We start from the raw sequence: 16,854 nt of genomic DNA, 5'->3' as shown, positions 1-16,854 counted from the left end.
ACAGTCTGAAGACAAGTAAAGTCAGCCACCTGGGAGAAATGAGTTTGGGGAGTGACTTTAAAGGGCTTGGAAAATTCCAGCTCCAGCCCCGTCTCCAGCAAAGGAAGTGCCAGGAACGCCTGGGCGGCTGTGACTTCTGGGAGCATATGCTTCTGCCCAGTCATCATAGTTCGTGGTAAACCTCTGCTGTTTGCAACACACCAACTGAAAGGGCCTAGCTATAAAGCCCTTAAACAAAGACGTCCTTATCTCAGAACAGAAGGGACCCTGAGGGAAGGAGAACCAAAGCAGGGAGAAGTGAGCCTGGTGGCTGTCGCAGAGACAAGTCCAAACTTTGGTTCATCGGAGTATTTATTGAGGAGCCGCCATCTGACAGGCCTGCGCTGGTTGCCGAGGGGACATACAGAAACAAGTCTCTTTTTCTTCCTTGAGAAGCTGCTGGTCATGCTGGGTCACGTGATGTGAACATGTTCGAAAGATTTCTTTCAAGAGGACAGGTCAGGAAAAGCAAAGGCTGAATGGAAGGCCCCAGCGAACCAGTGGATTGAGTGGCTCCCAAGGCGTCGTGGAGAAGGGTCTCAGTCCCGCCTGCCCCTGGGCTACAGCTGGACCACAATCTTCTTGCAGATCCAGCGGCAGAGAGCGGAGCAGGATATGTCATTCCACTTCTGCTGCATCTGGACACAGTCCTCCGACTGCCCAATACCATGTTGCCAGTTGTCCGGCTGATTCTCAGCCCAAAACCTGGCAACAAGAGGGCTTCATTCTGCTTGATGAAGGAAGAGTCCCTTCCCCCTGCTGTGACATGACGAGCTGAAGTGACATGGGTCCCTAAACCCCTGGTGGCCCCAGGTGCCCTGAGGGTGGCTTTGCTGAGGTTGTCCTCCATTCTCAGTAATGGGAAGTGTGTCTAAAGTTACAAGTCCCCCCCACCAGAATTCATATTTAGTGCCTTCAGATGGGGGCAAGGCCCCTTGGGCCGAGGCCTATGTGGTAGGGTATAGGATAGGCAAAAAAAAAAAAATCCAAACAGCAAGACCCAGTTGCAGGGTGCCTGCCAGCCTCAAGACCTGTCTTATTCTGATGCCCCTGTGAAGGGGTCCAGACAAGGATCACAGCTATGCTGGTGTACACACACATCATACACACACCACACACATCACCCGCACAGTCAAATATACATACACCGTATACACACATCACACACGCACATCATACACATAGATCACACACAGTGCTAACACTTCTTGGACGGGGATACACACGCAGGACAGAGTCTCTAGGCAGATCTGTCCCAGACAGCGCCTGAGATGGCACCAGACAGAGAGGCAGGACTCACGCACGGCTCCTGGCACGATCGAATGCTGTGCCATCTGTCCAGCGCCAGTGGCCCTCCGTACCGCGGTCAGTGAGGCCAATCCAGTGGTAAACAGAACTCGTGAACTGCATCAGAAATGTCTGTGGAGAAAACGCAGTGTGTGGCAGTGAGCTCGTGTGAGGAGCTTGCCCACCAGGCCACGTGGAAGAGGAATCCATGCCGCGCTCTCCCCAGTCCCAGTGGCATGAAGCCCACTCTTCAGGAGCTGCACTCCCACCCCCCACCACGGGTTTCCTGGTTTTCCAGAGCTAGGGCAGCAGACAGGTCACCTTGGGGAAGTTCAGCTTCTTCCATGGTTACCTGATGAGGAGTGTGGCTTTCCTGGGACAAAGACAGACCTGGCCATGGTTTTCTAAGATGCGTTTTACAAAATAGCATGTCATTTGACAGACAGACAAGAACAGTCTCAGGAAAACCCCAAGGGATGAGTATGACTGTAAGTTAAATTTGGCCAAACGTACAGTGGGTACTTGTCAATAACTTCAGTAAATTCGGATAAGAACATTTGGCGTACGGGCCACTCTGGTGCTCTGTTGCCTTTGTTGCTCTTGTTCAGTCGCTAAATTGTGTCTTACTCTTTGCAACCCCATGGACTGCAGCACACCAGGCCTCCTTGTCCTTCACTATCTCCCAGAGTTTGCTCAGATTCATGTCTGTTGAGTCGGTGATGCCATCCAACCATCTCATCCTCTGAGGTCCCCTTCGCCTTTGCCTTCTGTCTTTCCCAGCATCAGGGTCTTTTCCAATGAGTTGGCTCTTTGCATCAGGTGGCCAAAGTATTGGAGCTTCAGCTTCTGCAACAGTCCTTCCAATGAATGTTCAGGGTTGATTTCCTTTAGGATTGACTGGTTTGATCTCCTTGCAGTCTGAAGGACTCTCAAGAGTCTTCTCCAGCACCACAATTTGAAAGCATCAATTCTTCAGTGCTCAGCTGTCTTTATGGCCTCAAACTCATACGTTTGTCTGGCCTTCCCAAGAAGCCTGGATTGTCTGCTCATGGGCCTTCCATAGCCATGAGATGAACTGACATTAAAATCAAGATTGACAACTAGAGAAGAAGCCTGAGAGGAAGACGAGGGGATGGGGAAGCAAGGAGGCACCCAGCACATTGAGCGCAGCTACCTGGTGCCCCTCCCTCTGCCCTTCCTTTCTGCTGACCCCTCTGGGGTCTCCCTCATTCACTGAGGACATTGGGTTTGCTGTCAGTGCTTATACCTCCGGTGCAAGATGTTCATCAGAATTCAATAAATATTTGCTCCTTGACTGACAGAGGAGACGTGAAGGACTGCCATGCCCACTCCAAGAGGGGAAGGCCAAAGCACAAAGCCCCTGACCCCACATCAGTCCCAGAAGCAGCACCCCAAGCTCACAGCTCTGACCTTCTCCTCCTCTGAGGTCACCGAGGCCAGGTGGGCTCCATGGGACACACAGAACTGCTCGGCCTCCTGCCACGTCTTCTTGGCAGAAGAAAAGTAATACCAGCTCCCACTGTAGAACTTCCAGCCTTGCAGGAACAGCTGGAAAAGTTGATCTGGAGCAAAGGTGGGGAAGGAGAGAGAACAGGGAGCTGGCTGTAGATCCTGCTCCCTCCAGGGACTAACCTCTGAGGGTCACAAGCCCCTGCAACACTTGATGCCCTCGGCTATAGGGCCACAGTCTGGGAGGCTGCACCCCCAGCCCACGACCCAACAGAGCAGAGGAGCAGCTCAGGACATCTGGCTCCATCACCCAGGGGTATTCAGACAGCTCTGCTACCTGGCCATATCCTTTCAAGGCTCTTGTCTCCTAGCTGTACTACTCACTTTCCCAACTCGTTGCTACCACCTGCTTGTCCCCTGCATCTTGGTCCCCTTCATTTCCCTGGGAGCGTTCACAGCCATCCTGTATCTTCACTCATTCCGTTGACTTCATCTCCATCTACTTCAGCTGACCACACCAAGAACCACACTTGGGACCTTGTCATCCCCTGCCTGACCTCACAATTTCAGGCCCTAATGGCTCATCCTATCAGCACAAGCCCCGATTCCCTCAGCTATTTCATCCCCCTCTGTCCTGACACTCTGTTAACAGCCTCCTAATCACAGCTCCTTGAAATGGTGCCAAAACAGACTCATTCATTCATGTATTCTTTTATTCAATATACCTTAACTTCTATGAATCAGGAGCCTTTATACAAAGATCTATTAGACATGATTCATGCCCTCAAGGGAATTACTGTCCAGCAAATGAGACAGACATAAAAAATGGTATTGAAGATGCATTGACTGGAAACCATGGCATGTTAGAGGCACTAAAGAGGGTGTGATCTCCTTCAGCTGAGCTGGAAACAGGGCTCAGGAAGGACCCTAGGTGAGGATTCATTTGAGCTGAGTCTTCAAAGACGGAGGAAGAGTTTGCCAGATGGGCAAGGAGAGAATTCCAGGTGGGGGAGAGAGTCGTTGCAAAAGCACAAAGGTGTGAAACAGCACGGTGCAGCCTAATCTGTTCAAGGACTTTATGGCCAATGCACAGGCTTCCCAGGTGGCACTAGTGATAAAGCACTTGTCTGCCAATGCAGGAGATGTAGGAGATGCAAGTTCGATCCCTGGGTAGGGAAGATCCCCTAAAGGAGGGCATGGCAATCCACTCCAGTATTCTTGCCTGAAGAATCCCATGGACAGAGGAGCCTGAAGGGTTATAGCCCGTAGGGTCACAAAGACTTGAACACAAGCGAAGCAGCTGAGCATGCGCGCAGACACAGTCAAAGCACAAAGGATGGGAGATGAACGTGGACAGGGTCACCAGTGCTAAATCATACATCCTGTGTGAAGGAGTTTGGATTTTTTCCTGGCAACAGTGGGAAGCCCTGGAGGGTTTGAAGAAAGATCGTACTATGCTCAGATTTGCCTCAAGATGGTGTGGTTGCTGAACAAGAAGAAGGCAATCTTAATGGGAGAGACACCAGTTACAACGCAATTACAAATGTTTGAATGATAGATGGTGAGTGTGTAAACCAGGGTTTTTCAAAGTGTGGTCCTAGGTGCACCAGCATTAGCACCCTGGGCTTGGTAGAAATGCCAGTTCTCAGACTCACCCCAGCCTAGCTGAATTCAGAATTGTTTTTTGACAATCTGCATTTAACAAACTCTCCAGGTGATTCTGATACACTCCAAAGTCTGAGAAACAGCAGTCCAAACCAAGAATTGGCAGACTACAGCCTGCCAGCAGCTTCTTTTCACAAATGAAGTTTGTTTTTTTTTTTACTTTTAAATTTATTTATTTTTTAATTGAAGGATAGTTACTTTACAGAATTTGTATACCTATGGAACACAGCCATGCCCTTCAGTTGACAGATGGTCTTCAGATGCTTAATCATTACAACAGTAGAGATGTTGCAACAGAGACTGTTTAGCCAGAAGCTCAAAACATCAACTGTTTGGCCCTTTAAGAAAAGAAATTAAACTAATGGTTCTTAGCCCTGACTGACCATTAGAACCACCTAATTTTTTTTTAAAGAATTTTTAAAGGAAATTTTAAAAGAAATTTTAAAAGGAATTTTTAAAAGAAAATTCTGGTGCTAGGCTGCATCCCAGAACAAGCGCCTACCCTCCCAAAGAAAAGTTAGAGTTCTGGAGGTGGGTTCCAGGCTTCAGTTTTATAAAAACTCATTGGGTGATTTCAGTGTGCCCCAAGGTGGAGAAACATTCGTCCCTACCAAAGCAGGAGCAAGGCAGAGGGAGTGGGGAGGGCAGCAGGGGGGCGTGGGAGACGTGTCAAGAAGGGAAGACTTCCAGGCTTCCAACAGACAGACAGGGACAGAGCAAAACAGCAGAGCAGGCGCTCAGTGCTGTCTCCCAAGCCCCTCATTTGTCAGCCTCAAGGAATTTCACCAAAATATTAGCAGTGGTTATTTTTTCAAGAGACATTTTTACAGAAACACAAGTTATCATATTCTCATCTTTCTCTTTTTCAATATTTGCCATGTCTGCAATTAATATGTAGGTTTTGAGATATAAGTATGGATGGCACAGCTGGTTTTTTAATCCCTGCTTCTACCCTCCCATATCCCTCACCTCAGCCTCATCTTCTGTTCTCAGCCAAGGCCCTTGAAGGACTGGGGCACCTTCATCTCTCACTCACTTGCTACTGACTGTGGTCTGGTCTCCAGGCCACATACAACTCTCCACTGAAACTTTATTCCAATGACCTGCTAACTGCCCAGAGTTAGTGTGTGCTTACTGGCTTCTTTACCTGGGGCTCTTAGACATTTGCCAGAACCAGGCACACTGTTCATGAGATGGTCTCCTTCCTTGACTTCCCAAACTGCACACTTCCTAATTCCCCTTCTGCCTCTGAGACTGCCCTCTCCAGTCTCCTTCAAAAACACTTCTTTCCCTTCTTGCCACCTAAAAGTTGACTTCCTGTTTCCACCCTCAGCTTCCTTCTCACGAAGCATCTCATCTCATGCAAACTCCTGCGTTCCCACTGCCACAACCAGAACCAGCGTACCCAGGGCTCCCACATCTCTGTCTGCAGCAGGACCACTCTCCTACACCCCCGACAGCCTACAGGTGATGGCCACGTGAATACCCCCATGGCATCTCAGATTCAACACACTCAAACCTCACAGCTTGTCTTCTCCTTTTATTCCCTGTCTCAGTCTATAGACCCATCCAGTCAGCCTCCTTGAAATTCTTTGACAAATACTCATTTCCAAAAGGATGAAACCCAAACTCAGAGCCATTCCGCATCTAGCTGGTGTCTCTGCAGAGCTGCCTCCCTTTCTCTCACAGTGTTTTTTCAACTGCCGTCATCAACCCACTGGTGGATTTTGTTGAAGTTATTGTGGGGAGAGGGAGTTTGGAGACTAGATAATAAAATATGAGTGCATTCATGTGGTAAAAGCTTTGCTTTTTGAAATGTGTATATGTGTGAGAGAGACGCATAATTATAACTAGAGATGGTTGGATGGCATCATTGACTCAATGGATATGAGTCTGAGCAAACTCTGGGAGATGGTGAAGGACAGGGAAGCCTAGCATGCTGCAGTCCATGGGATCATAAAGAGCTGGACATGACTGAGCAACTGAACAAGAAACAACATGATGTAAAATGAATTTTATGCTGGGATTACATGTTTGAAAGCCACTGCTCTGACCCTTACCTACTGTCTTTTCGGCTTGTGTCTCCTCAACTGCCCTCTTGGCCATGGTCCAGTCAGACAGAACTACCAGAAGTTTCTTAAACTTCATGGTTCACATCTCCATGCTTGTGACCTGCTGTTCCCTTATCCTATCTGCTTGGAAAACACCAACTCATCTTTCAGGCCTCAGTTCAAAGGCCAAATTCCCACTGAAGCATCTTTGATCTTTTATCCTCCAGAAAATTGCCTCCCTCCTTGGAAGATCCTTGTCGGCACCAGAGGACATCAGCCCTGAGAAGACCCCTTCTTGTCCTTTCTTTTGTTCCTCCCCACCCCCCAGTTTCTAGACCTACTCCCAACATTGCACCTCTCAGGCCTTTTGTGCAAGGCTGCTCCACCCGCCTATAAGCTTCAAGGGCTGCTGCTGCTGCTAAGTCACTTCAGTCGTGTCCGACTCTGTGTGACCCCATAGACGGCAGCCCACCAGGCTTCCCCGTCCCTGGGATTCTCCAGGCAAGAACACTGGAGTGGGTTGCCATTTCCTTCTCCAATGCATGAAAGTGAAAAGTGAAAGTGAAGTCACTCAGTCGTGTCCGACTCTAGTGACCCCATGGACTGCAGCCTACCAGGCTCCTCTGTCCATGGGATTTTCCAGGCAAAAGTACTGGAGTGGGGTGCCATTGCCTTCTCCAAGGGCAGGCATCACATTTTGTTGATCTCTATGATCCTGACACATCCTAGGGCCTCAGGAAATTTTTGACAGATGTATACAGGAATGCTGTACTTTGTTAAATGCTTTATGTGTGTTAAGTCATTTGATCCTCACTGGGGAGCAAGTATTATTTTCCCTACTTTGCAGGTGAGAAAAGGGAAGCTCAGAGAAAGTGAACAACTTAAGAAAAACCACAGCATCTGGGCTAGTCAAAAGTTGGAAATAAGGCTGTCTGGCCCTGCTAGCACACTCTGTCCCTATTATACACCATAGGGACAGACTGCATTTGTTTCCCAGATGTAGGTTTTGTCACTCTGGTCAGAGAGTAAGCAGGGATTACATCACCTTTGGTTGGATCTAGCACCTCTCGAGCACCCACACTCCTTCCCCGGGGATGCATGTTGAAATAAGCAAGAGGCCGAAGGGACAGGAGACTCTGCCCTCCCCAGCCCCCTCCCTGCACTTACTTTGGTTCCTCTGGAGCTGCTCCTGTGAAGCCAAGGCTGTGCGGAAGGACTCCAGGCTTCTCTGCTGCTCCTGGATTGTTGTCCTCAGTGTTTTGGTGTTCCCCAAATCCTTTCTTAATGTCTGGATCTCAGTTCTGGCCTCCTGCAGACTTCTCTCTAACATTTGGGTCTGGGACTGTAAGGCTGCAGCATCCTTCATTCCTTGTTTTAAGGTCTGTATCTCTTGGCTGGCATTTCTCAAAAGACCATTTAACACCTGAATCCTGGAACTTAAGGCAATGGCACTTTCCAGCTCTGTTTTTAATACTCTCATCTCGGCATCTGTCTGCTCCAGGCGACTGCTTGCTGTTTGGGTCTGGGCAGTGACATTTTCCAAATCTCTTTTTAACAAGTGAATCTCACCTCCAGCCCTTTCCAAATGACTTCTTAACACCTGGATCTGAGCACTGGTGTTGTCTAAACTGCCTCTTACAAAGGTCTGGGTCTGAGAGTTTAAAGCATTTGCATTTTGCAGACTTCCCTTTAACCTCTGCATCTCAGCAGTGGTGCTTTCCAAACTACTCCTTAAAACCTGATGGTGGGCCCTTAAATCACTGACACTATCCAGATCACCTCTTAAAACATGGATCTGGGCATTAACATTCTTTAAACTACTGTTTGCCAATCGGACCTCAGCGTTTGCCGTTTCTAACCCTGCCTTCAACACCTGGATCTCCGTGTTGGCATTTTCTAAGCCTCTGCTTAACACAAGGAGCTCGATGCTAGTGTTTTCTAAACTGCTTTTAAAGAAACCCTGGATCTGGGAATTTGAACCATTTGCCTCTTCTAGATCTCCCTGTAGCTTCTGAATCTTAGAAGTGGTCTCCTCCAAGGAACTCCTTAACAGCTGGGTCTGGAAACTCAAGGCACTGGTGTCCTTCAGGAGGCCTTTTAGCATCTGGATGTCAGCACTGGCACTTTCCAGATCACCACCGAGCATCTGCATCTGAGAACTGACATTGTCCACTCTGCATGTCAATAGCTGGATCTCCACGCTCCAGGTGCTGGCGTTCTCCATATGTCCTTTAAACAACTGGACAGCCTCTTGGAACTCCGCCACCCTGACCGAGTGGTAGGGATCTGGAGGGAGGAAATGGAGAAAGCAGCCAAAGAGGCCCATCATGTAGGGAAGCGTTCTTAAAATCTCCAAGGTAAATATCTGCAGCACAACCCTGAGCTCTCCTCAAGCAGCCTATAACCACCCAAGCCCTGGGGCTGGACCACCTGAGAATGTAAAGCCAAAAACGAAATAAAGGTCTATTTAGTGAACCAGGAAGCAGAAGGATTGAAATACTTGCCTACTGGATTATTCTGCCATCGTGATTGAACTTGAAAATAACTGATTAAATCACTGAGAGCTGTTTATGTTTAATTCAGCTGAAGTTTCACCATTAGATATTAATGGGTCATTACGGAAAGACAACAGGTATGAATCAAACCCATGTTTATTCCTATGCTATATTTGTACACCAAGCATGAAACCTCTTGATTCACAATTGTGACTTCCTAAAAACTATGTAGGCCACAAACATAGATATTTTCTGATCACAACTTCATGGGGGGAAGAAAACAGAAACAAAATAAAATAGGTACCCATGGAGGAAATTTTCTTCTCAATGCACAGAGCTATGTGGAAGTCCCCCGACGACACTGAACCCTGAACTGCAATGGCACCTCCAGGGCCACATTGTGCAAGGGTCCCTATCGAACCATTTGAGGACATGGGAGACCCTAGTGAAAGGCTTTGGTCATTGCGTCATTCAAGGAAACTCTGCAGCATCCCACCAAACCCCCTGCAGTTGCACCCTCTGTGCACCCATGAGCTAGAATGTGAGCTCAGACATTCACGGCGTGAGGCGCCCATTCTAGCCTCCTTTCAGAAACAGGGAGAAGGACCCGAATAAGCAGAGACCCTTTGTGGAGGATTCCTGCCCTACTTCTAAAGCTCTGCCTAGGTAGGTATGTGAGACCTGAGCCACTGTGCTGAGGTAAGACCAGGAGGGCCTTAAATCAATGGGACAGAAGAGAGAATGTACACAAATATGGACAATTGGTTTCCAACAAAGATACAAAGGAGAAAGGATAACTTTTTCGACTGATGGTGCTGGAACAACTGTACACCCATTTGCAAAAAGGAAAAATGAACTTCAGTCCATATCTTGCATCATTATTCAAAACATTAACTCAAAATGAATCATAGATCTAAATGTAAAACCCCAAAACTATAAAATTTCCAGAAGCAAATTTGAGGGCATGTCTTTGTAATCTTGGTATATGCAGATTTCTTAGATACCAGACCAAAAGGACAATCCATAAAAGAGATAAGATGGATAAATCAGACTTTACCAAAACTTAAATCTTGTTAAGAGAATGAAAAGAGAAGCCATAGACTAAAAAAAAATGTTGGTAAATCACATGACTGATAAAGGTCAAAAAAAGAGTACATACTCTAGATCCCTTTATATAAAACTCTAGAAAAAAGTCAAGCCATCTGTATCCCAGCAAGCAGATCAGTGGTTGCCTAGGAACAAAGGGAGGAGGAGAGAGGCAGGATGGCCAAGGGCAGGAGTGAACTTTGGGGGCAGAAGGTTGAGTATGTCCATTATCTTGATTGTGATGTTTCATGCATCTCTATATTTGACAAAACTTAGGTTGTATGCTTTAAATATGTATACTTTATTATGCATCAATTGTACCTCAAAAAATAAAGCCATTTAAAAGAAAGATACTGGCTTTCTGTGAGGAGAATAGAAACCATTTAGGGGCCTGAGGACATTGAGGAGGAAGAAATGTGTCCTGGGGTCTGAGCATCCAAGGTCCTGGCCCCCTCCCCTCCCCCGCTGCAGCTACTCACAGTCGCGTTCCTTGAGAAACTGCCCAGTATGGTTGTCTCCCAGGAACTCTTGGAAGTAAGCAGATGTCTCGAGTGCACATCTTGGGTGCTGTAGAGCTGAGATACCCCATTTCCACATCAGCACAATCCCCAGGCTGCCCCACCCTCAGTCAAGGTTCCAGAAGGAGGTGGAGGAGATGGCCCCATGACCCCCTCAGAGTTCCCCTCACCCACCTCATCTCTTGGGAACCTCCCTTTGGACAATGACCTTGGTTGGGTCCCAGGAAAGCCCTGGTTTGGGCCTGGGACTGGAAGTGGAGTGACTCCCCTGGGAGTAGAAGGGAGGTGTCTAGGGCTCTTTAGGGCCTGTGTGCAGGAAGGAGAGAAAGTCAGTGGGGCTCAGGTCACCCAGGAACTTACCCACAATGAAGAGAACTACAAGACAGGAGACCAAAAACACACCCAAAGAGGCCAGGGTGGCCTGCAAACGCCGGGGCATCTTGGGGGCTGCAGGAACCACTGCCACGGGGTCCAGTCCTGCAGGGAAGAAGCCAGGATCCAGGAGGAGACTGCCGTGTGGGCTGGACAGTTGCAGCCCCTCAGGCTTACGCTCCTGGCCTGTCCCATGGGACTGAGAATGCTTGTCCCACTCACCCTGGAGAAAGGCAATGGGAGCTTGGGAACGTGCACCAGGGCTCATGGAAGCTGTGGTAGCAACAGAAGGCTCAGAAAAGACCACCAGCCTGAGCCTGGAGGGCGTGCACAGGGCACAGACCTGGCACAATGGAAGACAACAAAGGTACTGTTTGAATGAAAGCAGAAAGGAGGGAGGGAGTTGGGGAGGGAGGCACACAGCAGGAACCCCGACCTCAGCGGCTCAGGGCCAGCTTTGCTGCCTGAATGATGACCGCAGCGACACTCACAGCCCTTGGGGCTGCTGCTGCCACAGGCTGACGTGGGTGTCCTAAGAAGGGCTGTGCCTGGGAGTCTGCTGGCTGAATATACAGAGAACGGAGAGACCACAGCCCGGAGTCCCTGAGGCCTCATGGGGCCAGCCCAAGAGTGCAGAGATGGGCTTTCAAACCAGGTCCCCCTGAATTCGTTGTTCACTCTCCTTCTCTTGCCAGGTTGCCACCCCCCAGGGAAAAGGGTCAGGGGAGATTTCACGCAAAGCCTCGGTGCAGGCCACAGGCACTCTGTCCTTGCCTGACCCACCTTCAGCCCCACCTGTTTATTCTGGAAGCCGAGCCAGTGCTGAGCCTGCCAGGCAAGGGCTGAGGAAGATGGTGGGGGGCCAGAGCCCAGCAGGCCGGACCCTCCATGCTGAGGACAGGCCGAGGCCTCAGTTTTCTCACCTTGGGAGGACAGGGAAACATTCTGGTTTTCTGTGCAGAAGTGGACCTGGTCAGCTCTCGTCTCTGCCTCCTTCATTCTCCAGAGCAGCTCCCTGTCACGCTGTGAACCAGCAGTGGGGAAGTGGAGCTGCGATACGGGTTTATATGCTCCCGAGTCAGTCCTTACAAACTCTGCCTTCCCCCGCTGCTGACTCTGCAGAAGTGCCCCATCTGGGCCCTTCCCCTCAAGGCTCCCAAATGCCAGTTGGTACCCCCATCCTCCTTCTTCCCTCAGCCCCAACCTCCCACCCCTGCGCTCCACGGTAGCCTCAAACACTAGCCTTGGCCCCAAAGTCACAGACACCTTTCACCAGCCACTTAAAAGGGAGTTAGGGATTCCTTCTCAACTTTGCATAGAAAAACATCCTCGTGACCCATGGCTGAGTCCTAATTCCAGCCTCAGACTCTCTTAAGTAACAGGAGGCTAGTAAGGAGGAGGCAGGCTCAGCGCAGCAGGTGTTTGCAGGTCACGGGAAGGGCTGAGGTGACTCTCTGCCCACTCAGGAACTCAGAGTGGCAGTGATGGGAAAAGAATTATAGCAGAATAAAACACTTATTTGGTCTCTGTCCCAGTCCCTAGAACAGAGCTCCTAAAAGCCTTGGAGTTTTCTGAGTGACAAGCGTGTCTTTTGTTATCCAAAACTAACCTTTTTAAACCACATTTGCATTCATGCTGATGAGGAGACTCAGACCACTAGATAGCTTCTGCTGCTGCTGCTGCTGCTGCTGCTAAGTCGCTTCAGTCATGTCCAACTCTGTGCGACCCCAGAGACAGCAGTCCACCAGGCTCCCCCGTCCCTGGGATTCTCCAGGCAAGAACACTGGAGTGGGTTGCCATTTCCTTCTCCAATGCATGAAAGTGAAAAGTGAAAGTGAAGTTGCTCAGTCATGTCCAACTCTTCACGACCCCATGGACTGCAGCCTACCAGGCTCCTCCATCCATGGGATTTGCCAGGCAAGAGTACTGGAGTGGGGTGCCATCGGCCTCTCCATATAGCTTCCTCACCTCTCTCATTGGGTTATAAGAGCGCATAAACGACAAGAGAGCTTCAAGAAGTTTCCTGGCTGGTAAACAAACCCAACCCACCTACCCAAAAGGGTATTGCACCCCTACTCCATGGAGACAGAGACCCCCCAGGCTCCGGGTCCTTCTGCACCTTGCCCTCTGTTCCTCTTCATCTGGCTCTTTGTTTTTATCCTCCATCATAACCTGTGATGGTAAGTATAGTGTTTTCATGAGTTCTGTGAGTCATTCTAGTGAATTATCAAGCTGGGAAGGGTCATGGGGTTCCCCAGATTTGCAGTCTGCTGGGCAGAAGTGTGGTCACTTGGAGACCCTGCTTGCACAAGGTATCTGAAGTTGGGGCTGTCTTGTGGGACTGAGCCTCTAACTCACTCCATGGTTGAGTGTCAGAATTGAATTGAACTGTAGACACTCAGCTGATGTCAGAGAACTGGTTGGTCTCAGAAAACACCTGGAGAAGGCAATGGCACTCCAGTACTTTTGCCTGGGAAATGCCATGAATGGAGGAGCCTGGTGGGCTGCAGTCCATGGGTTTGCAAAGAGTCAGACACAACTGAGCGACTTTACTTTCACTTTTCACTTTCAGACACCGGAGAAGGAAATGGCAACCCACTCCAGTGTTTGTGCCTGGAGAATCCCAGGGATGGAGGAGCCTGGTGTGCTGCTGTCTATGGGGTCGCACAGAGTCAGACACAACTGAAGCAACTTAGCAGCAGCAGCAGAAAACACCACACATCTGGTGTCAAAAGTTATGTCAGAAAATACCAAATAGGACCCAGCTTGATCCAAGATCTCACCCCTAGGTGATTGGATTTGTGCTCCCTGAGCTGATCAGGTTCAGGACTGACTCCGCCAAAACTGCTATATAAGCCAATGTGCCGCTTTACCATGAGACCTGTAACTCCCAGGAGAAACACTGTGTCAGGGGGTTCCTGTGCTTGTGGGCCAAGACCTAGGAGTGAGGTGTCCCAGGGGAGCTGTGCAGCCCCCAGGTCCCTACCCCCGTGGGGTGACCAATTAGGCAGAATCAATACCCACCCTGGCTGGTCAAGACAGCCCTCCTGAAGTCAGCTCTGAGGAGGACAGTAGATTCTCAGTGCTCGCTCCCCCATCACTTCAAAGGGTTACCGTCTTACTGAAATGGATCACACTTTCTTTAACACATAAAAATCTAATTATGTGTTTGTCTCCTATCTCACCAGTGGGCCATTTACGAGATGTCAGTTACCTTGTAAATGGATTGTTCCATCCAAATTGTGTTGCTTTTTCCCATTTTCACCTTCAGCTCTTACATCCTATTCCCACAGCATTTTCCCAAATGCTGGAGTCAGCCTCCCACAGGGCCCCAAGCATCATCCAAGAAGCCCACTGCCCAGCTTCCATGGTAGAGAAGCCAGGCTGAATGTGCCTCTTCCTGTGGCCAGGCCGGGAGAGCAACTTGGGTCCCGCCTGGGTCATGAATGGCCAGTGTCAACACAGCCCCCGCCAGCCAGGGGCACAGCTCGTCTGCAGGGTGAGGAGAGGAGGGCTTGCCTATGCCCAGCTCATGATGCCACAGTAATGTGTGTGTGTGTGTGTGTGTGTGTGTATGTGTGTGTATGATATGTGTGTTGTGTACAATATATGTGTATATTTGTGTGTTTATATGGATGTGTGTATGTGTCCATACCCCTGTGTATCTATGTGCATATGGACTTCCCAAGTGACTTCATGGTAAAGAATCCACCTGCCAATGCAGGAGCCACTGGAGACCCAGGTTCCACCCCTGGGTCAGGAAGATCCCCTGGAGGAGGCCATGGGAACCCACTCCAGTAGTCTTGCCAGGATAATCCCATGGACTGAGGAGCCTGGCAGGATACTCATGGGGTCACAAATAGACATGACTGAAGTGACTGAGCACATGTGTATATTGCAGGTGAATATGTGTATGTGATGTGTATGTATATGTGTATGTGTGTGTATATGTGTGCAGTGTGTGCATATGTATGTATATGCGTGTATGTTTTTGGGTGGTGTATGTGTGAGTGAAGAATGCAGATCCACCATCCACCAGCCTGCTACCGCCTGGCAATTGAAAGCTGAGGAGAGAGGAGAAGACACAGGAAAATGTAGTCAGTCAACAGCTCTGCCTGAAACCCCAGGAGTGTCCATGTGGGAGGGGGGCTGCTAGAGGAACCCTCAAGAGGCTTGTCAGACGTCCAGGGTGGCAGCAGAAAGAGAGGACCTGCCTTGGTTTCTGTTTCCCCACATACAGGAAGGGCCCACATCAGCTAACTCAGGACCTGTTTCCTGGGACTGAGAAGCTGACAGAGCTTCCAAAGCAGAACTTTAGAGAACCCTTGCTCAGCTGTAAGGATGGAGACTGGGGTGGGAAGGGTCATAGTCCTCCAGGCCTGGTCAGCATGACTCCTCCTCTGACTCCCTCCCCTGCGCCCAAGCCCTTCCCACTCCAGGCTCCCAGCTTTCATTTCTCCTACAAGAGCATCACTTGCCAGCAGGAAGAAGCACCAAGAAGTTACTACATCTTTGCTGAGTATTTCTCTCTTTCTGGCCAGAAAAAGTCAAATGGATATCTGATACCTTAACACCAGAGCCACTCATCGGCGGGGACCTCTCACACTGGTTTTCCCTGTCTCTGCCGAGTGGTCCAGGGCTGTCTTCCTAGAGATGCAGTTCCTTAGCTTCAGACGCCCCAGAAGCTTTCGATCCTCCATATCAACCCCTGACAGCACAGGGTGATCAGCTGGGATTGGCGGGCCCCTCCCAGAAGTGTCAGGAGGGCTGGCTGCAGCTAAGGTGGCGTCAGGAACCTCAGCAGCCAGGCTCTTGGGCCTTCACTCTGCTGCTCAACGGTCTATGTCTCGCCTACCCTCACCTCTGCACCATTCTCTTTTCTCTGCAAGATATATTCCTTGTGTGCTCTGCCTCTCTGCCTCACAGCTGCTGCGTATTTCGAGTTTCTGCAGGTGCCCCATGGTGACCCCACCAGCCTTCCTCTAACTCAGGGCCTTCCAGCTTGACTTCTCTCTGTTAACTGCTTCAATCCCCAGGTGTTTCCAGGTTCAAATTTTTTCCTAGAAAAGTGGTCAAATAGTCCCACACCTCCCTTCACATCAGAACTAACCAGAGATTCCTCACCAGCCTTGTTCTGCTGCTGCTGCTGCTAAGTCGCTTCAGTCATGTCCGACTCTGTGGGACCCCATAGACGGCAGCCCACCAGGCTCTCCCGTCCCTGGGATTCTCCAGGCAAGAACACTGGAGTGGGTTGCCCTTTCCTTCTCCAGTGCCTGAAAGTGAAAAGTGAAAGTGAAGTCGCTCAGTCATGTTTGACTCTTCACGACCCCATGGACTTCCCAGGCAAGAGTACTGGAGTGGGTTGCCATTGCCTTCTCCAGCCTTGTTCTGATCGCTTCTTATTTACCGCAATGGTGAGTGTCTCAGTAAATTCAGGCTGCTATAACAAAAACATCATGAACTAAGAGGCTCACATAAGAGAAATTTCTTTCTCCCAGTTCTGGAGGCTGGGAAATCCAAGGTCAGGATGCTGTGGACTCAGTTCCTGGGGAAGCTCTCTTTTCTGTTTTGCAGAGAGCCTTGTTGTAAACCCAGAAAGCAGAGAGAGGCAAGCTCTCAGTTTCTTCTTATAAGGGCACTAATCACATCGTGAGGACTTCACTCTGGTAACTTAATTACCTCCAAAAGGCTCCATCGCCTAACATTATCCCATTGGGATTAGGATTTTAACATAAGAATTGTGAGGGGGTGGGTTCAATCAGCCCATAGCAGTGAGGGAGGCATTTCTTGTTCCAGATAGTACAAGATGGCCAAACGCATGGCATCTTACACTGGACAGATAAGACCCACAGCATCTTATTAGTCACACAT

General features: G+C 49.5%; 1 protein-coding gene across 1 annotated transcript; it reads right to left on the bottom strand.

Annotated features, from left to right (window-relative positions):
* Positions 1–333: 333 nt before the first annotated feature.
* Positions 334–15,753, bottom strand: CLEC4F (C-type lectin domain family 4 member F). Its single transcript, XM_006066648.3, has 8 exons — positions 15,550–15,753; positions 11,907–12,006; positions 10,972–11,088; positions 10,573–10,668; positions 7,680–8,798; positions 2,758–2,909; positions 1,340–1,458; positions 334–744 (listed from the first exon to the last, which is right to left on the bottom strand). The coding sequence occupies exons 1-8, from the start codon at positions 15,568–15,570 to the stop codon at positions 600–602; spliced, it is 1,869 nt and encodes a 622-aa protein (XP_006066710.3). The 5' UTR covers positions 15,571–15,753; the 3' UTR covers positions 334–599.
* Between the last annotated feature and the right edge of the window lie 1,101 nt (positions 15,754–16,854).

Source organism: Bubalus bubalis, chromosome 12 (genome assembly GCF_019923935.1).
Source record: "Bubalus bubalis isolate 160015118507 breed Murrah chromosome 12, NDDB_SH_1, whole genome shotgun sequence".
NCBI lineage: Eukaryota > Metazoa > Chordata > Mammalia > Artiodactyla > Bovidae > Bubalus > Bubalus bubalis.
Note: the sequence above shows the minus strand (reverse complement) of the source record. Positions and strands in the feature narration are given on the sequence as shown.

What these genes read in the sequence shown, in the direction of transcription:
- CLEC4F (XM_006066648.3), bottom strand. Translation starts at nt 15,570, where the DNA reads ATGAGTGGCTCTGGTGTTAAG. An exon ending in GCAGCTCCAGAGGAACCAAA is followed by an intron (nt 2,910 to 7,679) that starts GTAAGTGCAGGG and finishes CCTTTGCTCCAG; the next exon opens with ATCAACTTTTCCAGCTGTTC. An exon ending in TGACCTCAGAGGAGGAGAAG is followed by an intron (nt 1,459 to 2,757) that starts GTCAGAGCTGTG and finishes TTTTCTCCACAG; the next exon opens with ACATTTCTGATGCAGTTCAC.